This window comes from Rhinopithecus bieti, unplaced genomic scaffold (genome assembly GCF_001698545.2).
Source record: "Rhinopithecus bieti isolate Rb0 unplaced genomic scaffold, ASM169854v2 scaffold_19969, whole genome shotgun sequence".
NCBI lineage: Eukaryota > Metazoa > Chordata > Mammalia > Primates > Cercopithecidae > Rhinopithecus > Rhinopithecus bieti.
The window spans coordinates 287,863-311,868 of record NW_016810434.1 but is presented as its reverse complement, the minus strand read 5'-3'; the positions used below and the strand labels follow the sequence as shown (position 1 = coordinate 311,868).

Here is a 24,006-nt window from a genome sequence, read left to right as displayed (position 1 = left end):
GTCCCTTAGTTCCTTAGGTCTGCGCATCTGCCCTTCCTCATTGGCCAGCTCTAGCACAGATCACTGTGTTCACCTTGGCAGTCCCAAGTCCTTGCATACTGCCTGCCTGAGAGCAGGCTCCAAGCTGAAGGCCTCTGGAGTCAGTGGATGAATGGATATGTGATCTACATGGCAGAAATAAAAGCCTGAAGCTTGCAGAAGGTTAGGTGTTTATTTGCACTGCTTTTTAGACCGTCTACCAGGTTAAAAAAAAATTACACAGACTCTTTTGAAGGCATAGATTTTAGATATCAACCTCAGACTGTGGCATTTGGGATTTCCAGAGCATGTTGTTGAGGCACTTTTGTACCCAGAGGCACATGGAATTTACCAGGCTTTAGGGAGTGATGTGCTCTCAGGGGCTGCTGCTGCCAGTAGCCTGGTGAGGTAGGGAGGACAGCAGTGGACGCCCGGTCAGGGCCCAGTACACAGCCCGCCTGCCTTTCATGTGCTGATTGTCCAGCAGGTGGCACCTGTTCCCTCCTGCCACCCACCTTAGAATCGCTTCCCTCTTGATGAGCACCTTCAGCCAGAGGTGGGTGGGAAGGGGAGGACATGCACTGGGCTCTGCTCTGTGCCAGCATCTTTGGTATAAGGAGCCATTCCCTGGCCCAGGGCAGGCAGCCCGTACCCACTAGGGTTGGGGATCATTATGGGTCTCCATTACCCATGCTCTCTCTGCCTCTCATTAGCAGGGAGTCGATGGGCCCTCATTATGCCAAGGCAATGCTAAAATCTCTGCTTTACCTGCCCCCTTCTCAGCGAGGCTCTCTGTGGGCCACAGCTGATGCTCCATCCGTGCCAGTTTATGAGACAAGTTTCTGCCGCTCAGCCTTGGCACGGCAGATGGAAAACACCAGCAGGAAGAGCTTGCCCGGCATGGCCTTCCCTGCATCGGTCAAGTGCCTAATGAGCTATCCTTGCGGTGGGCTTTTCTCCTGCTTTTCACTGAAGAACCCTCATGTGCTCCATAGACATGAGCTCATGAAACCTCCCTGGGGGGCAGGGGCAGCCTCATCTGTGACACTCTCTCTGGGCAGCCTTCCCCGGCCCTGCTGGCTTCCTTCTATCAGAAGATGCCTGCGGGCCCAGGAGACTCATCAAGACCTCACCCCCTTTGTCTTCAAAGATGCTTTTTTTGGTGGCAGATCACCCTGGTTCTGCAGGGGGTTGGGGGCTCAGCCAAGAACACCTGTTTCTCCACAGGGGAAGTAAGCTAGGGTCAGGAGGAAGCAGCGAGGATGGCGTGTGACTGGACGACAGACGTCCTGTGGCCCCGGCGGTGCTCTCTCCTCTTGTGCTTTGGGGCAGCAGCATTTCAGGTTTGTAGCTTTGGTGGAAAAGTTGCTCCCCACTGTTTTGAAATGTAATGCTCCATGAGGAGGAAGTTGGAGCCAGTGTGGTTTTCTGGGTCCTCTGCCAGAGGACATCTGGAGTCCCCAGTATGTCTCCCCAGGACCGACTTAATGAAGACAATCCTTCAGCCCATGCAGGGTCCCTGAAAGGGCTCAACTCTGGCGCCCGGGGAGCTTTACTCCCTAGTGTGTTCTCTCACTCTCCCCCTTGGGCTGATTTCTAAAGGGTCTACTCTAGGCCTTCCTGGGAGATGTTCAAACTACAGATGGAAAGGGTGAGAAGGCACAGTGGTTGAAAGGATGCTCATCACCAGCTTAAAGGAAGGAAGGAAATTACACTTTGTTCTCAAGCCAGGTTCACTAATGGCTCTGGCAAGGAGGTGACTTCACTCTCACAGGAGGATCCATTTGCAGGCTCCACGGTGACTTCTGACTTTTAGGGAAAATGTCTCCCCCACTCAGCAAGGATGAGGTGCAGCAGCTTCAGCCCAATCCCCCCATCCTCCCAGCACCCCACAAAGGACCAGGCACAGGCTCCAGGCCGACTGTCTGATTTTGCTCGTCCCCAGTCCTCCTGCTGCTGCCCCAGGTGGAGGGAAGAGATACGGCCCCTGCTCACAGGCACCCTCACAGGCATCGGGGGTGACCCTGGGCAGAGCTGTTGCTTTCCCTCCTCCTCAGAGCTCCAGCTCTGCAAGAGCCTTGGGGGAGTAGCAAAAGGGGAGTTGTAGGGGTGGGATGGGCAGGGATAAATTGAACCCACCACAGCACAAGCCTCTTCTGTACAAAAAGTGTGTATATCTCTGCAAATGTCACAATAGCATGATCTGCTCTTCTCTTAACATACGGCACTTGCTTTTAAATCTACAAGTTGAAATCTCAGAGACCCAACTTATTAGCTAGCTATGTGTAATTGCAAATCCTGTTATATATGTGGAATATATGTAAATACGTATCACACATATGTGTGTATATCATTCTGAATAGTATTGCATACATTTGAGTCCCAGGAATTTGGACCTCAAACCTCCTATTTGCACACAGTTACACCGCTCTGCACCACCAAGGAAAGAAAACCTAACAGGCCCAGGGCACCGTCCCTCGTGTGCCTGGTGTCCAGAGCCCAGGGCAGGCACCTCATACGTGGCTCGTCTTCTCGGCCAGGGCGTGGTCCGTGGGCAGTGTGAACTTGATGGCGCCATCCCTCTCCCAGCCCCTCCGGATCCTGGTGAGTCTGCGGCTGATGCAGGGCAGAAGAAACAGGGCTTTGGCCAGGATGACGACGCACGGCACCAGCAGCGTGAGTGTGAAGGTGGGAGGCAGGTAGAACTTGTAGCGGCTCTCCTCGAAGGCGCGGGTCCAGCCATAGGTGAGCGTGTGCAGTGTGCTCAGCACCAGGGCCACAAAGCCCAGCGAGGACTGTGGAGCAAAAAAAAGGCTAGAGTGAGGGCAAGGGGATGACAGATGCCAGCAATCCTGCCAACGACTCATCTGTTGGCCTGGCGGAGGGGAAGGAGGGTGGCCTTAGCACTTGTGGCTCTGGGTTGGAACCGGAGTTCTATCACTCTTAGTGGGATTTTATGATAACTCCAACTCTCTGTGCCTCAGCTTCCACAACAGGAAAATGGGAAGAATGCTTCTATGCTGAAGGTGTCTAAGGACTGACAAATTCATGTGGATTCCTTACAATAACCATATAACCATGCTTTTTCCTTCACTTGGTTATTTGTATCTCTGGAGGCTGCTGGATGATTTCAGATGGAATTAAGTTCAAAGAAGTTTAAAAAACATTTAAAGCCTGCTGCGGTGGCTCTCGCCTGTAATCCCAACACTTTGGGAGGCCTAGGTGGGCGGACTGCTTGAGCCTAGGGGTTCGAGACCAGCCTGGGCAACATAGTGAGACCCTGTTTCTTCAAAAAATACAAAAAAATTAGCCCGGCTGTGGCAGCCTGTGCCTGTTGTCCCAGCTACTTGGGAGGCTGAGATGGGAGAATCACTTGAGCCCAAGAGGTCAAGGCTGCAGTGAGCCAAGATTGTGCCACTATACTACTGCACTACTGCACTCCATCCTGGGTGACAGAGCAAGACCCTGTCTCTAAATATATATATACATATACATGTATATGTGTGTATGTGTGTATATACAAATTTTACTAGTTATATGTGTATTTTAATGTATATTAGAGTAACAAGTGTCTGCCTGCATACCAAAATCATAATTTCACAGATAACATTTGGCCTAAGTTAAGATCAGATAAAAAGTGGATTGATTTTAAATTAGCTTGAAGATAAATGCAGAGTAAATAAAATTTACAGATGGCATGTGGATTTGGCACCAGTAGTGAAGGCCCACTCATGGGGCCTGTGGTCTGGGTGACCTGGCACCATATAGAAAGCCCCAGAACACCACACAGACGCCCTCTGTGCATGCCAGACCTTCACCTCCCGCCCCATGCTGGGTTATAAATATCCCAGCATGGGATATTTCCCTGGGTGGAAACCCAGCTGGGCCTACTCTTCCCTCTGGAGGAGATTAGTGACCATGGGGAGAAGAGACCATTCAACTCCAAATGGAAATAGTCCCAGCCATTTTACAATGGAGCTTCCCACCCCTTGAACCATGTGTGGGCTTTTGTGGGTCACTTCCAGCCAAGAGTGACTGATCCACCACCCAAAGCATGTTTCTGTAGGAGCTGCAATGTGCAAATGGCTGGGAAGTGCTGCTCTGTGACTCAGCCTCTTGGTATGTACGAGTTCTCATGGACCACGAAGGAAGAGATCCAGGTTCTACTGTTGGTGCTGGTTCAACTGATATGAACCCTGGGCAGTCCACTTAATCAACTTCAGTGGGAGATAAGTAATTTCCAAAGCTAAAGTCAGAGGGGGAAGCGCTGGGTAGGCGCAGTCGCCTCCATCTAGTCCCCTAGACAGCGAGAGCGAGGGAAGAGTGGCACAGGGGGCTCTGACTGAATTCTGCGAGCACTGGGGAGCCACTGAGAGCTTTGGGGCAGGAGAGACCGTGTCTATTACACAGGGATGGAAATAGCAATGACCCATCAAGCAATGAACACATACGCATTTTCTCCAAGGAGACATTGCGAGGGTGTCATTTAAATGTGGCGGCACACCGAGACCTCTGGGTGGTCTCTATGGATCCCCTTCTAGCCCGGCTTGTCGGCATCAATCCAGAGCCTGGGCTGACAGATGCTTCTCATTTGCACTCCCCTCAGACGTGTTTCTAAGTGGGTCTGATTCCACACTGGGCCCCGTTCTTGCTCCTCCCTGGTGTGTGTGTGTGTGTGTATGTGTGTGTCCCTTCGTTTGCGCCTGCTCCAGAACAGACACCAGGATGGTGAACGTCAGCGAGTGAAAGAACGTGGTGTGGGAGAATTGCTTGTAATGCTTTTGCTAAAGATAATGATAAACATTTTCCAATGGCTGCACACTACAATTTCACCGGTTCTCACGTTCAACATCCTTGGGCCCAAGTAAAATAACCAAATAAAACCTTCTCTATCCTTCCTCACCCTCTCTGGTTCTTCTTGGCTTTGTGTCCACTTCCAGAATCTTCTTGGCCCGGTCTTTAACAGCTTCTGGCTCACCACGAAGCGTGAGGAAGCCACCATGGGCTTTGTGCTGTCACTCACAGTGAGTTCCTATCATTTTAATGTAGTCACCTCCCAAAGAGAAGCCTCCTTGACTGTCAGTTGCACACGTAAGCAAATCCTTGCCACTTCCAGAAGTGTCTATCAATAATTCCAAATCCCCTGCAACTTCTCAGCCACCCCAACTTTTCTAAATTCTAATCTCTTGGTGTGGAAGACTGTAGTTAAAAAGGTCCCCAGCACCGACCATCAAGAAAAAGTCTTGGTTGGGTGTGGCGGCTCACGCCTGTAATCCCAACACTTTGGGAGGCCGAGGCGGGCGGATCACCTGAGGCTGGGAGTTCAAGACCAGCCTGACCAACATGGAGAAACCCCGTCTCTACTAAAAATACAAAATTAGCCAGGTGTTGTGGCACATGCCTGTAATCCCAGCTACTTGCTTGAACCTGGGAGGCAGAGGTTGTGGTGTGCCAAAATCATGCCATTGCACTCCAGCCTGGGCAACAAGAGTGATATTCCATCTCAAAAAAAAGAGTAAGTCTTGAAGTCAATCACCCTGATGTTCCCTAGCCAGGTTCCCAGCCCTAATTAACTGTGGGCCCTCCCACCCCTCCTCATTGTGGACTTACTGGTGTTGCTAAGATGGCTGGGTGATGCCCTTTATCCCCAAGAGTTTGTCAGTCTGTGGCTATCAGACTGTGGTTTTCAAACCTTGCTACACATTAAAATCACCTGGGGAGCTTGCTTGGGTAAAATATTAGTGCCCAAACCCCACTCCCAGAAATTCAGATTAAATTGGTTTGGGGTGGGACATGGGCATCTGTTGTTTTTTAAGGTTCGCCAGATGAGGCTGATCGGCAGCCAGGACTAAACCACTCATTTAGGAGACTGTCGTCACCACACCCTTCTAGCTTCAGGGTGAAAAGTCCACACGGGCCCCTCTGCTCAGGTCACTTGACTGGGGAGGACCTGGACCTATCTGTTCCTTAGACAAAGCCCCACTGAAAGCCTTTTGGCGCCCACCTCTGTGTCGTGGTGCTTTTCTAGAAGGGGCAGCAATGGGAGCCCGTCCAGGCCTGGAAAGCCAGCCTTAGTGGCTCCAGTGAGGTCTTCGCATTTCCCTCGGGCAACTGTAGCTCCAGTAGCTCTGCCCTTGTAGCTCCAATGTTTGGTCTGTGTGGGCCACTGTCCCCAGCCCCTGATCTGGAGAGTGATGAATTTTGCTGGACACTCTGGGCTCTGCACAGGGACAGTGAGGAGACACTGCTCCGAGGCCCACCAGTGGCAGTCAGCTGCTCCTGTTCATATATCCTCATGCTTGTGCTATCCAAAATCCCATGGTGCAGACAGCAGGAAGCTCCAGCCTCAGCCTAGTGGTTCATAGCAAAGGCCGACAGCCAAAGGCCAGCCAATAACAAAGGGCCTTTGACTTTCCTGTCCCAGTGGGAAGCCTGCAGGATTCCAGAGTTTCTTTCCTGAAAACTCTCCTTGGGAACAATTTAAAAATCCCGGAACCCAAAGAAGCCCAAAAGAAGGGGAGGGATTGTCATGAGGCAATTAATAAGATCCCTAAGCTAGGGCCATTTTTATTATATGTAAGCTTGTTAGCAAAAAAGAAACAGCCAGGTCGTTGTAGCTCCTGCTGGTGCTCAATTACTATGGCGTGAAGGGGCTTTGGACAATCGCTCACGAAGCTGGGGTCAGGCTGGTCTTGTCATTATTTCAGGCAGGTGCCTGGAGTGGGCAAGGTCACAGGCAGTTCCTCTAACTCTGGGAGAGAACTTAGGTTCTGAAAGCTGAACCCTCATTTTTCTGTGCAGATGAGCTGAGCTGCTCTGACTGGGGTATTTTGCAGTCTAACATCTAATAATGTTTAACTGGCTGAATTGGAACAGTTAGCACAACCCAAACCAAACCAACACGATAACAAAAACTACCCAAAGGAACACAAAATAAAATGTAAAGCTTTGAAAACAGCTTTGGGAACAAAAGGATAAATGCCAGCACAAGTCACCTCTTTGTGGAATCAACATTGTTTCAATGGTTTTTAGCTAAATAAAGTGTCTGAGATGTTCAAACCAGAGCGACTTCACCTTGAATGGGGGCTGGGTAAAATGAGGCTGAGACCTACTGGGCTGCAGTCCCAGGAGGTTAAACATTGCTAGTCACAGGATGACATAGGAAGTCGGCTCAAGATACAGGTCATAAACACCGTGCTGATAAAACAGGTTGGGGTAAGGAAGCCAGCCAAAAACACCAAAACCAACGTGGCAACAAGAGTGACCTCTGGTCGTCCTCATGGCTCATTATGCACTAGTTATAATGCATTAGCATGTTAAAAGACACTCCCGCTAGCGCCATGACAGTTTACAAATGCCACGGCAATGTCAGGAAGTTACACTATATGGTCTAAAAAGGTAAGGAACCCTTAGTTCTGGGAATTGCCATCCCTTTCCCGGAAAACTCATGAATAATCCACCCCTCATTCAGCATCTAATCAAGAAGTAACAATAAGTGTAAGCAGCTGGGCGGCCACGCCGCTGCTCTGACTATGGAGTAGACATGCTTTTATTCCTTCCTCTCTCAATAAACTTGCTTTCACTCGACCCGATGGACAGGCCCTGAATTCTTTCTCGCGTGAGGTCCAAGAACCCTCTCTTGGGGTCTGGATCGGGACCCTTTTCCGGTAACAAAAGCATTACAGATCTAGGGGTCAGCCACGGCTCCTCAAGAATCACGGCTGTCCCCGTAGCGTGGTGTCTGCTGTGGACATGTGTGTAGGGGAGGGTGATGGGGCTCAGGTGGCTTCTCATTGGCCGTGCTAACTTTAAAGGAGAAGGTTGCAGCTTACCTTAAAAGCCAGCATGCCACTGTTGGCTGTATCCATCCTACATTTAACGTGTCCAGCTCAAATCCTCTCAATGACCATATGGGGTGGACACAGGCACAAGCGAGCAGCAGAAGCTCCAAGAGCCTAGGAAACTTGTCTGATGATGCAGGGCAGGTAAGTGGGGGTCTTGGGACTGAAATTCAGGTCTCCTGGCTCCACTGTCCGTGTTCCCTGCAGTGGAAGTTGCCACACACCGTGGCATGCGCACCTGTCAGTCACTCAGGGAGCTGCAAAAATAGACTGCCAGAGCCATCCCTCAGCATCTGAGTCCATGGATGGGAGGCAGGCCTGGGTTATCTATTTCTCCAAGAGTGCTCTGGCTTCAACCTATTTGACAGGGACTCGCAGTGAGAATCATGTTTTCCTCTACTGCCCGGTAGACAATGAGGTATGCTACATTTGCAAATATAACTAGCAAATCCACATAACTGAAAAAGTATCCTGACAACATGCAAAACACTCCACTGTTTTCTTTGTCGTTCTATTTTATTTCATTTTTAAAATGCTGCTTGTGATCCACGGAATCAATTGCATGATCCACTAGTGAGTGTCCCCCAGGTCAGTGAGTTTGCAAACACTGACCTGGACCACTTCTAGGCCCAGCGTTGGAGTTCCCTGGCCTCTATCTCACTGTCTCCTACTGAACTCAGAAACGGATGGCTGGTAGCTTAGTCAGGGATAATGGAAATGTGGCCAGATACCCTAAGAATAATAGCAACATGCTTTTTATTTTTCTTTCACACATAGTCTTTTACTGTGGCTCATAAAATCCCTGTAGGGCATTAACTCCATTTTTCAGGGGTGTAAACGGAGGCTCTTGGAGCAGACATGCTCTGCCCACACTTACAGAGCAGGGTTGTGGGGAGGGAAAGCTGGAACCCGGGCTTCCCAGGCGACGCTGACAGTGCCTCCTCCATATTGACATCTGGTTTTTGTGGATGGAAGGCAGGCATTGATTTCCACAAGTAAAATCCTGCCTTTCTACCCACCTAACACCACCCCGCTCTTGCAGTGGCAAAAGGACTGTCCTATTTGCATTTCAACGCTTTACTATGTAAAGTAGAAGGCAGCTGCTAGGGTCTCAGTCAGCTCTTGCTAACAAAATCAAATCCACCGGCTTTCTCTGGCAGCCAGAGCCAGGGCATGTAATCTATGGCTGCTTAAGGGAGCAGCTTTCTGGTGAGGGGAGCAGCCTGCAGTCCGTTTTAATTGTGGATAAGCCATGCACGCCAGATACTTCCAGGTGGGAAGAGGAAAATCCTAGATTTGGGTGTGAGACACATGGGGATTAGTGGCAGATAAATAAAATTCTTCCCCTTCTCGTATGCTAGCATGTGTCAGCCCTGAGCCCTCCTCCAGGGACCTTCGGCGATGAGCAGAGTCAGGGAGATTCAGAAGCAGACATACTTTAAAAAATACATGGCTACAACTCTGTGTTGTTCCAATGGATGTGAAGCATCCCTGGTCAGGAGCGATTAATTTGGATTACATAAGAGCATTACACTGTCACTGTCCCTGAGTCCTGTACCGCGTCCTCCCTGCACAGATTTCTGTTGATAGTGGGGGTGGATAGGATGGCTGTTCTCTGCCCTGATACAATGGCAGGATACAGCATTAGTCAGCTCCCACCCAAGAGAGGGGAGGAGTTAATCCGCCAACACTGACCGCAGATTCTGTGTGGAGAACAGTGGGAGATGCCAAAGAAATGTAAACAATGTCCCCGCCTCCGTTTCCTTTATCATGGAAAGATGGCTCTGCCTGTCTTGTTCTCTATTGCATCACAGGCCTAGCAGGATGCCTGGCCTGCAGTAAGTGCTCAATAAATGTTTGTTGAATGAACAAGTGCAGAAAGAAACTTGCCACTAGCAGCATTTCCCAGAGTATGTTCTGTGGAGTTTGTTTGTTTGTTTGTTTTAGAGACGAGGTCTTGCTATGATGTCCAGACTGGACACTTGAACTTCTGACTCCTGGAAGGATGGCTCAAGCTCAAGTGATTCTCCCACCTCGGCCTCTGTTAGTAGCTGGGATCCCAGCCACAGGCCACAGTGCCCAGCTTGTGGAGTGCTGACAGCTGTTATTTGGAAAAAAGGAGGGGGAGGGTGCTAATGCTCCAATAAGTCTGGTTGACAAAGGTTTGTTTGTTGTAGATGTTATTAGAATCTTTGATGTGCCAAAGTGCATTGTGATCTCTTAGGGGGAAGTAAATCTTTTCTCAAATTCATCTGATGACAGACCTCCCTTTTCCGGATTGTTTCATAGGAATGGCATCCTTGGGAAAAAGCTGTGCCGCATCCCCTATAAACTGGGGTCCTAATGCTTGTCTCCCATCCACGCTGCATGAATCAAGGGGTTAAGAGCCAGGCTGAGACGAGGGGTGGAGGGTGGTGGACCAGGCTCGCTCACTCCCTAGCCCACTGACTCCTACCTAGACCAGCAAAATGTCCAATGACTTCATGTCATTCAATTTTGTTTGGAAAGCTCAAGAATTCTAGAAGCTGAGAACAGTGGACCCAGGGCTCAGTGTCCTGGAATGTAATTTTTTCACATGCCTGTGTCTGGCTTCCTCATGTATTGGCAGGTTAAGTTTGTAGCGGGCAGCCCCTATCAGAAGGCTTGGATGGGCCCTCTGGGTCAGGAAGGCCTGGCATCTCACTGAGTGGTCCTGCTGTGCAGATGATCAGAGCCCAGGCAGTTCTCGAAGGTGGAGCACTTACTCATGAGAGGTGGGCCAGGGCCACGCTGAAGCTTGCCGGCAGACGAGAGACTACTTTACCTGAACGAAGCTGAACTCCCTCCAGTTGAGCGAGTTTGCAATGGATGGCAGTGAGGTCACGGCCAGCAGGGACAGCGTACCAAGGGCCAGCACTCCCAGGGAGAGGTAGATCTCCATCCGCCAGACCTCCTCCTCCACCCAGAGGTGGCTCTTGTTGGCCAAGACCTGACATGGATGGAAGGAAAAGAAGGAAAACCGTGAACGCTGTGGCAAAGGCTGGTGCCCTGGGAGGGCAATGATGAAGGACACGAGAAAGATGATACGGGGGGTACTCACAGTGCACCTGACACTACCCGGGTCTGTGATAAGCATTTCTCAGGCACTAACTCATCGAATCTTCAAAACCATCCCACGAAGTAGAGATCACTATTATCCCATTTCAGAGATGGAGGAAATGAGGCACAAAGATGAAATCACTTTCCCAAGATCACATGCAGCTAACAGATGTAGAGCTGGGACCAGGACCCACGCACTCCGGTGCCAGTGACTGGGGCTCCTGGTGGGGCTTTCACACATCTGCCCCGGGGTAACCAATCAGAACAGTCACATCAGCAGAGTAAGGAGTCAACCAGAAATCCAGCCCTTAAGCATGGCTCCGTCTCACGGTTTTCTGGCCCCAGAATCCCAGGACAGGAGAGAGGAGCTCTCCTAGCTCAGAATCCCCTCAGCCAATGAGCTCACACCCTACTGGCTGCTTCCCTTCCCAGCCTGTCTCACCCTGAGCCCTCTGTCTTCCTGCACCCCCACATTGCCCCTGTCACTGGCTCACACTCAGGACATACAAAGACACAAGCAGACAGTGAGCCCCCAACACTCCCTGACCCAAAGCTCTCAGCCTCCCGTCTTCCTACCCAGTTCTCTACTTCTGCCTGGGGCACACAGCCTTGGCTCAACTTTGCCAGGCAAGAGAGACTGATGGTCATTCACCAAGCAGTTCAGTGAGCACTTACGAAGCACCTACTGTGTGCCAGGCCCTGGGCTATAGAAAATAAAGATACCTGCCTTCACCCTGCCCTCCGAGAGATCTGGGGCCCCCACCAAGCTCCAGGACACATAAATTGGGGAGCCCCTATGAACCTGGAGATTTCTGACCCTTCTCTCCCCACCTTGCCACTGAGCCCCCTCCTAACCCGGCCAACACTCACTCGCACAGTGCCCTCATGAGGAAGAACTTTTATCAAGGTGCAACTAGACCAGGTAGCAGAGTTCCTGGAAGTCGAAGTGTTCTCTGCGAATCACTGAAATGCTGGTACTTTAATTCTATAATGTCAGCAGAACAAGGAACAGTATTTCCATTAGAAGATGTGACTACACTTTAATAAGCTGCCTCTCAAAACAGAATGACTCATACAGGTTTTTTGAGAAACAATTTCAGCAGAAAAAAAAGTAACATGAGCTCAGTTACCAGATAAAATATTAAAAGTGAATCCACTGGGCTGAGCAAAATGGTTGTACAGCTTATAAGAGAAAGTTTAAAGAAACAGAGAAAATGCCATCCATTGAGTTCTTTTCCTGCAATTTGTGAAAAATGATTGCCTCTGTTCTATTTTAGGGCAGGCCCGGCTCACTTTGGTGACTTTAAGCCACTAAGGGACCAGGAGTCTGGGGACCCAGCCTCTTGTCCTGACCACCAGTGGCATGTGACTCTAGCAGGTCTATCTCTGGGCCTCAGTTTCTCTACCTGGGAGGTTTGGATGAGGTCATGTCTGAAATTCTCTTGATTTTGCTTGTGTGCCTGCTGTGGTTGAAGTCACCATTAGCTGGAAAGGCATGCAGAGGGCAGAGAGGTCTCCTCCGTACCTCCGCCCAGAGAAGTCTTACTCACATCTCGCAGCATGAATTGAGTAAGTCATCTCCTCGCTGGAAGTTGTTTGTTCCTTAACTCTGCTTCATTAGTCATTCCTCTCTGCGTCTCGGGAAGATCAGGCAGTTAATGTCACAAGTCAGAGTTTCAATGATTACACACACATATACCACATTGGCTTGCAAAATGTCTTGTTTTTTTCCTCTAATATTTCTACTCTGCAGTGACGCTGGGAAGGGAGGGATGAGGTGGGCAAGGGAGCAGTGGATGGCGAAGAGCCACATGAGGACTGAACCTACGCCAGCCTTAGGAGTCCATGAGATTCTCGGCCAGCCTATTAAACCACAGTGCTGTGCTCAGAGCTCCCCGGTGACCAGTGGCGCACATGGCTAACTGGAACAGAGGTGTAACAGCTCGCCTAGTAAGTCTCTATGTTTAGAGATGATCAAGTTCGCCACCTTGAGAAGGCGAAGGAGAGTCGTCATCAACAAGAGATGGAAAGACAGCATTCAGGTGTGGGATTTCCCTCTAGGTTGCAGATCAGATGCTGAAGGACCAGTGAGGCTGCAGCATTAGCCCCTCTCCATGTCTTCACAGCGGGTGATGGATGGGAAGAGAGTGGTACTGACTCACTGCCTGCCAGACTCAGAGGAGGAGGGAGTGGCAGGGTGTGGAAGGGCAACCTGGGGGGCATAGAGACCACAGGCCTGGATTCTGACGCTGACTCTGCCACTGGTGGGCAGCCATGAGACCCTGGGCACTCCCTTTCCTGGCTCATAGCATCATTGTATCTTGCTGTGTTACTGCAGGACTAAAAGCATTACGTTTGTGGAATGAGTAGCATGGGACAGGCACACAGTGGGCACTTAATGTAATAAATGGCTGTTTTTCTCAGTGGCAACAAGGCAGTTAGGCTAGTTCTTGCTCCAAGCTCTATGTGCACTCCTCTTAAGATGCCTGGTATTGCTTTGTGGTGGCCAGTTTAAAATCAGGCACTCCGTGAACATGCACTGGGACCCTGTGTTAGGAACCATGGACCCCAAGGTGTGGCAGACCCAGTCGTGGACCTCTGAGTCGGGTATGAAGCAGTGTGTAAGAAAAATAATAGTGTTTACAAAATACAATAGATGACAGAGGCAGGTATGGGGAAGTCAGGGGAGAGGCTGGGGGAGCTTAACAGAGGTAGGGTTTTGAAGGAGGAATAGGAGTTTGCAGGCTGTCAAGGTGTCCCAGGGTGGGCATGCCAAGCCAAGAGGAATGGGCTCTGCCCATTTAGAGGACAGTGTGGGACCCAAGTGTTGACGTGTCACAGGAGAAGGGGAGATGAGGCTGTGGAGGGAGTCTAGCTGCATAGTGAGGGTTCTACCATTATCCCAAGGACACTGGAATCACTGAACCTTTTCAGCAGTGATATGGTCAGATGAGAGTTTCAGACCGACCGTCCTATGCCAGCCATGTGCAGATGTAGCTTGGGGTGAAGGTAATAGGAGAAGAGTGTGCAGCCCAAACATTTCTTTGATCTTGATCTTTGATTTTGATTTTGAAATGTATATTTCCAGGGAAATACACAAGCAAAACCAAATGCCCTGTACAAATATCAGTTATTGTTGGTAATAATACAGTCTGTAAACATGGTCTCAAAGGTTTTCCCTACAGTTGGGATACAGCTTTGCCTCCTAATCTGCAGACTCAGGGCTGTAAGGAAATCTTGGAGGAGTTTCTTGTGCCTGGACTAATGTGCTCCCTTGACCCAAGGGCCCCGTGGGCAGTTGGGGTGGTGAGTGGATGTGTGAGGACGATGTGGTGAGATGCCCACGGGCTGGCAGCAGAAGCCACACATCAGGCCTGAGCTGCCCAGAGGCCCTGCTGTTTGGGGCTGAAGGCAGAGCAGCCTCAAGTGCCCAGGCCCAGAACCATGGGCATGGCTTACCGTGGACCATCCAGAATCTGCTTGGATGTGTCCAGGCTTGGGCACCTCCCCACATCTGGGCTGCTGTGTGTCAAGCCCCTGCCTCCCTCTGACCCTCCACCCGACATACCCACATCAGCCCTGGTTTTGCCCTTAAGAACTCTGCAGAACAAGTTTAAGCCCCTTTGCGTGAGAGGCCTTCGGTGTCTCTGACTGATCTCGTCCTGCGGGAGGGATGGTTGCCTGGCAACCTCACCAGGGCCTGCAGCCCTAAAGAGTTTTGGGACGCAGGGAAAATTACCTTGCATGCGCCCCTCTGTGCCCTGGTATTTGCATCAGGGCAGAATTGGGTTAACGGAATATCAGGGAGAGCCTTGGCAGGGCAGAGAATTTAGACAAAGGCAGTTGGAGGGTGGCAGGGGAGGGAGGGAGCAGTGGTGTGTCTTTTGCTGTGGGGGATAGTGGGCACCGTCACCATCTTTCCCACTGCTGCTGGAAATACCTGCCAGCTCAGGGGAGAGGAATTGGGCTCTTCTACGCAGATCTGCCCCCTCCTGGGCAGCAACATTGTACTAGTCCCCAAGGAGCCCCGCAGAGCCTCCCGCCAAGCGGCTGGCGCTGTGTAGAAGTCAGTTAGAAAATATCATCAAAGAGCATCAAAAACATTAGCACTAGGAGAGAGCTTGGTCTACACATCAGGGCCCCGAGGACAAAAGAGGGCCGGTAACTTGCTCAAGGTCAAGATCTTTGTTCCAGTCAGCGACGCTGGAGAGCATGAGTCCAGGCTCTAGCCTTCAGGCCTCCACACTGCCCCACACCAGCTGAGGCAAGGAGCCAGATGGTCTTTGTCTTTCTTACTCCTTTCTGTGGCCCCAGGGCCTGGCAGAGTAGGTGCTCAGTGAATGAGCGAGTGAATGACCTAGTTCTGAAATCATTTACTCAATTGTTACTTTGGTTTCCCTGTAGAAAGCAGCGTGGGTATAAGCACGGATCTGGAAAATAGCTGGATCTGAATCCCAGCTCTGCTACTTACTGGCTGTGTGACTTTGGCCAAGTTACTTAACCCCTCTGTGCCTCAGATTTCTCATCTATGAAATAAGGATAGAATAGCACTTGGCCTACAGGGATGAGATGGGGTTAAATGAATTCACAGTGGTGTATGAAGCTCTTAGAATGGTTCCTGGAACACAGCAAGCTCTTGTTAAGGGTTCATGACTGATTTTTTCCCTTCCTCTCATTTCCATCAAGCATCTTGCTTTTCTGCCTGAAGTCTGGGGTTCTTCCTTTGTCTTAGGAAAGTCTGAGCCCACAGATGCAATGATGCCGGTATCTGTGGGTGGCGAAGGATGAGAGCAGTCGACTAGCTGCTGGCAGAGAAGCAGCAACCCTGAGAGTGAGTAGGGGCTGAGGTCTGTGGTTCTCAGGAGGTGCCCAGCCCTGCTTTCCAGTCCTGCCAATCCCCCATCCTCGGAGGGGATGGTCCTGTGCTAGGTGTTCAGGGGAGGGCCCAGCCTCAACAAGGTCCCTGCATCCTGAGCAGGAGCAGGAGCTGCAGGGGCTGCCAGGCTGGAATGAGGGGTGGATGAGAAGTGTCTCATGAGCACCTGGGCCGAACCCTGTTGGGTGACTAGCGTCCTGGAGTGGGCAGGACCTATGTACCAACCAGACCCAGGGCTGGGCACTGGAGGTGGAATTAATTTGGAGAAAATAAAGAAAGACAGTGTTGCTTGAAGATGTGAGCTTGGGACTAAGAATCAGGCCCCGTGAGCTTGTGGACCAGGAGGGAGCATCAGGGGCCTGTTTCTGTGGGCACAGGTGCCAGCTGATGCCTGGGTGGTCCCCACCTGGTATGGCCTGAAGGCCCTCCACTTCCCAGGAATCCTGCTGGCAACCAAGTGCCATATGGATTTTCTAAATGAATGATTAATGCCACCCCCAGTAAAAAACAAAGAACAACAACAACAAACCCAAACCTGGAACGCTGACTCCCGCAGCCTCCCCCATCTCAGCTGACAGCAACTCTCTCTTTTAGGTGCTCAGACCCAAACCCCAGAGTCATCCTTGACCACCCCACAAAACCCCGGGCCCATTCCAGCAGCAATTCCATGCACTCCAGCTTCACATGTGCCTTCGGGATCTCCTTGCTCCTCCACTGCTCCCGCTGCCTCCAGCCTCCACTGCCTCAAATCTGGGCATATGCACGGCCTCCTCGCTGGCCCCAGCAGCTAGCTGCTTCTGACCTCCTACAGTGTGTTCTCAGCCAAAAACCAGAGAGAACCACTTAAAATGTCAGGCAGATCAACGCCTAAATTCAAACCTTCACCAGCTCCGTATTTCACTCAGAGCCTAAGGCTGAAGCCGTTCCTCTCAGGCCTCGCCTGCCACCCGCTCCTTGTTCAGCTCCAGCCACGTGGGCCTCCTGGCTGCTCCTCCAACATACCAGGCACACTTCTGCCCAAGGCCTATGCCCTGTGGCCTGCAACACCACCCCAGCGGGCCACCGGCCCCTCTCCTCTCCTTCCAGCTCTGCTCACATAGCACTCACTCTGCAAGGCCTCCCGGACCATCTTCAAAACTGCACCCCCACCACCCACCCCTGCTTTCGTTTGCGCCTTCGCCCACTATAATTCACTGCTGTATTTTGTTGAAGTCTGCCCCAACTGGGAGGTACCCATGGGGGCAGGAATTTTCATCTGCTTTGTTCACTGATACTCAAAATCTTGGGCAGGAGGATGTGGGTGCTGCCTCATGAGAACAGAATCTGCAGTTGACACCTGGTAAGGCTGCACCTGTGGGTATCGGCTGCACCTGGTTGGTGGAGGGCACTGGACAAGCATGTACTGAGTTGCCAGAGGGAGGAAGGGCGTGGGATGGGTACCTGCTTGACTGCCAGGTTGACCAGGTCATAGCGGTGGGCGCGGCGCAGCGGCAAGCAGAAGCTGTAGAGGGCGTGCAGGGCAGCGCAGAAGAAGCTGAGTAGCCCGATCTGCTTGCGGTGCTGCAGCCAGTGGTCCAGCCAGTCAGGGAAGCGTGTACTTGGTGCCGCGCTGCAGCTGCAGGGCAGCCGCCAGCACGCCGGGCAAGTACACCAGCGACAGCAGCACATAGGCCACGCACGGCAGTGTGGTGTTGACCACCGACACAGCGGCAGCTTGAAGAATTGTTCTTGGCTCTCCTGCATGTAGGGCTGCAGCCGTCCCGGGACATTGTAGGCATAGAAGCAGACGAAGGCCCAGGGCCAGGCAGGGTGGGACCTTCCAGGCCGGGAGGAGCGCAGGGGCATGGGCCTCCACTTCCGGCTGATGCCAGGGATCCCATGTCACGGGCATGAATCCCATTGTGCGAGCGCATCTCCGGAGACAGCACGCTTGGCTTCCGGCTGGTCACTAGATGGGCACACTATGGGAGGAAAGCAGGGCATCAGACGGGGTCACAGCGCCGCAGGATGTGGGAGTGGGCAAGGCCTCACTGAGCAGCTGAGGAAACTGAGGGCCAGAGGGACAGGGACTTGTCCAAGTGAGCTGCCAGTCAATGGTACAGGTGGGAGCTAATGGGACTTTAGCTCCCAGGCCATGGGTCTTTGGTGCCAAGGCCTCCCAGCCTCTGGCCCAGCTGCCCAGCCAGGCCAACTACTCAAGGAGAGAAGCTGCGAACAGTAAGCTCCTTGCCTAGCTCATGGACATCAGCAGCCACAAGCAAAATGCTCATCCAGGCTGTCCCCATGGGCCCCTGACATGGCTGTCGCCAAGGCTATGGCCTGCCCTGGGAGCTGCTCAGCAGAAGAGTTTTGCATATGGTGCAGGATGGGCAGCGGTGGCTGCAGCTCCATCCCTCAGTTCAGAATCGCCCCCCTTGATGATGTCTCACGGCTCAGTAGGGCCCTCAGTCAGCACATAAGGTCTTCCACGAGCCAGCTCCAGCCTGCCTTCTCTGCCTTGAAGCCCACTGCTCTGACCCACGAGGTCCCCCTGCAGGCACATTGGAGTCCTCAGATCCCAAAGCACGCTGTGGGCCTTGTTGACACTGCATTGGTCAGTCTAGTCTCAAAACACAGACTGAACACCTACTCTGTGCTGAGCTTTACATATATGATCTCAGCTTTGCCATGAACCCACAGGCAGGTACTATTGTCTTCATTTTTCAGATGAGAAAACTGAGGTCTAGGAGCATTGTTTCTTATCTCTGTGCCTTTTCAAATTGTTCTCTCAGACTGGAATGCACTCCCTGCTCCCTGAGCCTGACAGCATGAGGTGGGCCCAGGTCAAAGCCCTCCTCCGAGTCTTCTCCAGCCAGCCTGCTTGCTCTGTTCCCTCTAGGCCCTGCACCCAACACTCCCTACTGTTCCTCCTGGTCCATACCTGGGAGTCCCGTGATGCAGCCTGCATTTAAGGTGCTATAGTCAGGTATAGCTGGGCACCTTGAAACTGTCCTACAGAGCCTGGCACCTGGGCTGGACTCACTGGTGGAAGTTCTCACACACATGGAGTCTGGCATTCTTTCACCAAGAAAATGCATTAAAAACCAAGGTGGCATTAAAAACCACCTTGTCTTGGTAAGAACACCTCGTGGCAAGAAATGTGTGCAGCTCTAGCTGTTCCATGGAGCCATTATCTAGCCCCAGAAAAACGCACTGTTGACTTTTCTGAGAAATCAGTTCTTGGAAGCCCTTAGAATAAATAAGAAAAGGTTTGAGACATGCCTGCCTTTCTCAGGGCCTGGTACATAAGTGTGTTACTTTCCTCCTTATAAGTCCAATTCTAAAAGCCAAGTCTCTCTCCTTCTTGGCTCCAAATAGCAAAAAGTCATCAAACTTTTCCTCCTTGCCCTCTAGGAAACCCAGTTACCATAGCAGAAAGAACATGGGTTTCAGATCCGTAGGAACTGGGTTCAAATCCCAACTTACCAGCTATGGGATTTTGAGTAAGATCATTAATATCTTTGAGCCTCAATTTCCTGTTCTGTAAAATGGAATTTTGCAGTGATGCAGGATTAGCTATGATAATATACCAAAAATAAAAGAGCCTGGCATGCTGGCAGCACTCAATGAAAATTCGCCATTTATATTTATTGTTATGATGGCTGTTACTCCCCCAGAACCTACCTGCCTATTACCATCCCTCGGGCCAGCCTGCAGGGTCCAGGCGGAGATGACATTGAAGGCCTTGACCACTGTGCAGGTGGGGAAGAGGGAGGCCAGGTACTCAGCATTGGACTCACGATGCTGAAGGTGCTCTTGCTCTGTAGGGTTGCTCACATCCACCAGGATCTTGCCAACCAGCTGCTCACTGAGACTGCACAGTGAAGCGTAGTGCTCCCGGAACACAGCCACAAAGATGACCTCTGGGGAGCTCACTGCCTCCTCCTGGAAAGTCACTTGGGCCGCTGAGGGGAACAGCCCGGCTGTGCGTTTGGGGTTGCGGCTCCCCACCACCACTTTGAAGCCAGAGCCCACCAGGCGTGTGGCCAGGGAGCGGGCAAAGTCCCCACTACCCAGGATGCCCACTTTGGGGGCCTCATCGGGGACCTTGGCAAGGCTGCTATCGCTGTCCACCAGGTGGAGGCTGATCAGTGGCTTGTCCATCTCTCCTGACATTTTGGTGGCTGCAAGAGAAGTCAGGAACCTGGTCAGTGGAGGGCTCCTGGACTGCCCCTTCTGCCACCTCCCTCCTCTTACACATCGTAACTACACGGCAGTCAGACATTCACCCAGCAGGTGTTCACCGAGTGCTACCACATGTCAGCACCAGGGGAACAAGCTGAGCACAACACAGCCCCTTCCCTGGGGAGAGCACAGACTCAGGAAGAGCAGGGAGGACTTCTGCCCTCCACCCTTTGTCCCTCCTGCTGAATTATTTCCTTGGGGAAAAGCTGGCAGAGTGAGAGTGCTGGGATAGGGGACTCTGGAATTTCCATGACCAATGTGATGCAGTGCCATACTTCTTTTCAAAAGGATGATACAATGGACAGTGACCATCTAATCCCAACCTCACCATCGCTGGGTGTTTGATGACCAGGAAGGGTGAGCATGTCCCTGTACCTGTCTACATTTTGCATCTTGGAGCAGTTCTCATGCTCTCCCTGAAGGATAGTGAACAGCTTGAGGGCAGGACCTCATCTCCTCTGACCTTGGCTCTCACTGTGTATCATAGTCTGGCACAGAGGCAGTGCTCAGTGTTTGCTGAATGAATGAATGAATGAATGCATGAACACCAAACCCTGATCTCTGAGGGCAGGACTGGAGAGACATGTGAATGGGCCCCTAAGATAGGGTGGGTGCCCTGCGATCTTCTTTGCTGAGCCCAAGATATGAGTGGATGTGGAGGAAACCCTGGACTCGGGCCAGCAGTCTACAGTAAACTTGGATGGGAAAAATTATTATATATTAATTGTCACCAACTTCTAACTAAAATTTACTATTTCCTTTAAGTATGAAGTAGGCAACATAATTTTTTATTAACACTGGCCAAGATTATATCATAAATTTACCTGTAAATAATTTATCCTGATACTATTTAAATTAAGCACAAATTTAAAACTATGCTAGCCAGGTGGAGTGACTCACACCTGTTACCTTAGCACTTTAGGAGGCCAAGGCAGGAGAATGGCTTGAAGTCAGGAGTTCAAGGCCAGCCTGGGCCACATAGGGAAGTCCCATCTCTGAAATAATAATAATAAAAAAAATTAGCCAGGCACAGTGGCACATGCCTGTAGTCCCAGCTACTCAGGACACTGAGGCAGGAGGATCGCTTGAGCCCAGGAGTTGAAGACTGAAGTGATGACACCACTGAACTCCAGCTTGGGTGGCAGAGCAAGGCTGTCTCAAAATAATAATAATAATAATAATAATAATAAAATAAAGTAAAAATAAAATTATGGTGGACATTAGATCTGCCACTAGAGCTTGTTATTTAATGTGCTAATAAAAAAGCATGCATAATGCTACTGTAGTCTTTTTTAAAAAATATTTTCACCGTGTTTCCATGTAATATGTTTCCTTTGTAACCCTAGGCTATTTTATTTGGTGCATGTAAGAACATTATTCTGAGCAGAAGTCCACAAGCTTCACTAGCCTACAGTTCCACAGGGCAGCAGAGCAGTTGGGGTGACTTTCAACACCCTGCATAGGTGTCTGCCTCTTCCCACTTTTCCACAACACTCTCCTGGAACCTCTGGACACCTGACCAGGTGCGGAGTGGGTCCAGGGACTGACACAAAGATGGGGCAGGGGGACCAGGAGGCTGGGCCCGGCCCTGCTATGAAACAGCTGTGTGTCTTCAGACAAGTCTGTGTGCCTCTCTGGGCCCCAGCTTCCATCTTTGTCAATGGAGATCACAATCTCTGCTCTCAGAGGACAAATAATGCAATCTTAAGAGGTTTTTGAAACTGTGGTCGTTCCTTTTATAAGGCAGCAGCAGCAGCTCTTGTTAATGGAATGCCTACCATACACCCATCGCTGCTGTCGGGACTTTCCTCGGGTGATGGGCCTCTGGTCCTCACAAGAACCCCAGCAGGTAGATTCAGTTATCATTCCCACTTTACAGAGGAGGGAACTGAGGCTCAGGGAGGCTCAGGAACTTGTTTCAGGCAGCACAAATAATTGAGGGGAGGAAGAGCAGGAGGCAGGTCTGTCTGCCTCGGCAGTCAGAGCTTCACTCCGTCTTACTGCCCAGACGGAGAACATCGAGCTTTCCAGAGATGTCCCAGATTGCTGCAGAGCTGGGACCACACTGGCTGGTACAAGAGGCCAGGTGGAAGGAGGTGCATTCTCAGTGTCAAGAGTCAGGGGACGTGTGTTCCCGTCCTGCCTCTGCCAGCATGGGAAACTCCCTTAGCCTCTTGCGCATCTTTAACGTGGTTTTCAAACACAGCTCTGCCTGTCACAGGATAGCAGGAATTGGCTGATCTGAGACACTGAGGGGTTGCTTTTGTGGGGATCGTGCTTCCCGAGTCCACAGATGGGGGTGGCACACCTGCACAGACATGCAGGCACTCGCCAAGACCCCCACCCCACACACGCTGGGCACAGCCACCCTGAGAATAGGAGACGATGTTTTCTGCCTGGTTCTGGGAGCATTTCCTGGGTGGTAAGCTACATTTTGTAGGTGACAACGGGCCTCCTGACCCACCCTATAGTGAGTCCACGGCAGGTGGGTCTGCACCAGGCCCACAAGGCTGCCCGGTCCAGGAGCCGGGCTCTGGAGCCAGACTGCCTGGATTCTGGTCCTGACTCTGCCGCATTTGAACTGTGTGACCATGGGCCTGTCTGTGCCTCAATTTTCTTAGCTATAAAAGGGAGACCATTGCAGCACTTCCCTTATGGGCAGGTTGTAGGAGTAAATAGGTAAATTGTGCAAAGCACTTAGAACAGTGCTGGACACATAATAAGCACCTAGCAAATGGCGTTCAGTGATCACTAAGCAAACACTGGCTGCCAACAGAAACGAAGCTCCATGCCAGCAGCAGGGCCCAGGCAGAGAGAGGGCAGAAGACCCTGCCGGCACCCCTTCGACCCCAGGGAAGGAGGATGAAGAGCTGGGTGACAGTTATGTCAGCCCAAGGGCCTTGCAGATGGCCTCAGGGCTCACAGGCCAGCATCTGTGATTTGGGCCAAGGTGAATTCAAATCCCTCTTCTCCTGCAATCGGGAGGGCCAAGGTTCCCCTTGTGGTCAGTCAAGGCTGGGACAGATATACCCAGGCCTGTCCCCAACCACAGGGAGACACAAGTCCTGGGGAGTTTTGCCCTGATGGGGAAGAAGAGTAGCCACCCTGAGGCCTCTGGACCATCTTTCCAACATTTGCTAATGATTTGGTTGATCCCAAGTAGGACCCCTCTAGACAGAAGTCTCTCCTCTATCTCTGCCCTCTCTGTCTCCCCTCCCTCCCATCTCCTGAGTGACTTTGTGCTGAACACTCCTAAGCATATGAAGATGAGTGAGAAGCGGTCCCCACCCAGAGGACTTACAAGTTAGTTTGTGCTGGGGGAAAAGGGGCTTGAATGAGACCCGCCGCCGACGACTGGACATGGGGCAGCTAGAGACAGAGCTCAGGCATGGCACAGGTATGGCCTGGGCTCTTGCCCAGGGCGCAGCTGAAGGAGAAGCCAGGGCGGCTTCACTCAGATATGCATCTGAGGATCCCTGAAAAACCTCAAATGATTTACCTCGAAAGGAAACTGAACCAGCCCAAAGTGAAGCAAGACGGGCAGATCCAGATTTTGAGTCCTGTCTTTGTTGAACCCCAAAGCTACTCACAGGTGGGAAGGGATTGCCGGGGCTGGGCCTTGAGGGTGTTGCTCAGAACCTTCCAGGGAGCTGATATGGAGGCTGCCGCAGCCGAGGAGAGCTGGTCCCAGCTCTGCGTCTAACTGGTGCTGGGACATAGGAGGTCCCTGGGCCTCTCTGGGTGGCTTATCTAACAGGAGCTGCTGCACCAGCTCAGCTCTAAGCCCCTTTCAGCCCCAGCAGTCTAGGGAGCTACGAAAAGTCCTAGACATGGTTCTAAGGGGCCCTGCTTTTCAGCTGTAGGATAAACGCAAACTAAACGTTAAGCCCCTCCAAAGCTTCTCTTGCCACCAAGATGCAGTCTGCAACAGGAAAACGCCAGGTTGTAATGCCGCCTTGTATTGCTCCC

At 51.4% G+C, this 24,006-nt stretch overlaps 2 protein-coding genes across 4 annotated transcripts in view; one reads left to right on the top strand and one right to left on the bottom strand.

The window, feature by feature from the left end:
* Positions 1-2,650, top strand: part of CUNH2orf76 (chromosome unknown C2orf76 homolog) — a 100,401-nt gene extending 97,751 nt beyond the window's left edge. Inside the window, exons 8-9 of one of the 3 annotated variants that reach the window (XR_001889164.1) lie at positions 1,246-1,361; positions 2,439-2,528. Coding sequence is in view for 1 of the 3 variants with exons in the window: in XM_017891946.1 (XP_017747435.1) it covers positions 1,246-1,291 (46 nt within the window). In the remaining 2 variants the exon portion in view is untranslated. Of the gene's footprint in view, positions 1-1,245; positions 2,529-2,558 lie in introns of those variants that run through there. The other 2 variants (XM_017891944.1, XM_017891946.1) reach the window with 2 other exon arrangements.
* The window catches only part of STEAP3 (STEAP3 metalloreductase), a 42,523-nt gene continuing 18,709 nt past the window's right edge, over positions 193-24,006 (bottom strand). Inside the window, 9 exon segments of the mRNA XM_017891951.1 lie at positions 193-2,813; positions 10,663-10,827; positions 17,254-17,407; positions 17,409-17,518; positions 17,521-17,605; positions 17,607-17,713; positions 17,716-17,761; positions 18,487-18,499; positions 19,473-19,976. Coding sequence (XP_017747440.1) covers positions 2,532-2,813; positions 10,663-10,827; positions 17,254-17,407; positions 17,409-17,518; positions 17,521-17,605; positions 17,607-17,713; positions 17,716-17,761; positions 18,487-18,499; positions 19,473-19,968 — 1,458 coding nt within the window. The 5' untranslated portion in view covers positions 19,969-19,976 and the 3' untranslated portion in view covers positions 193-2,531.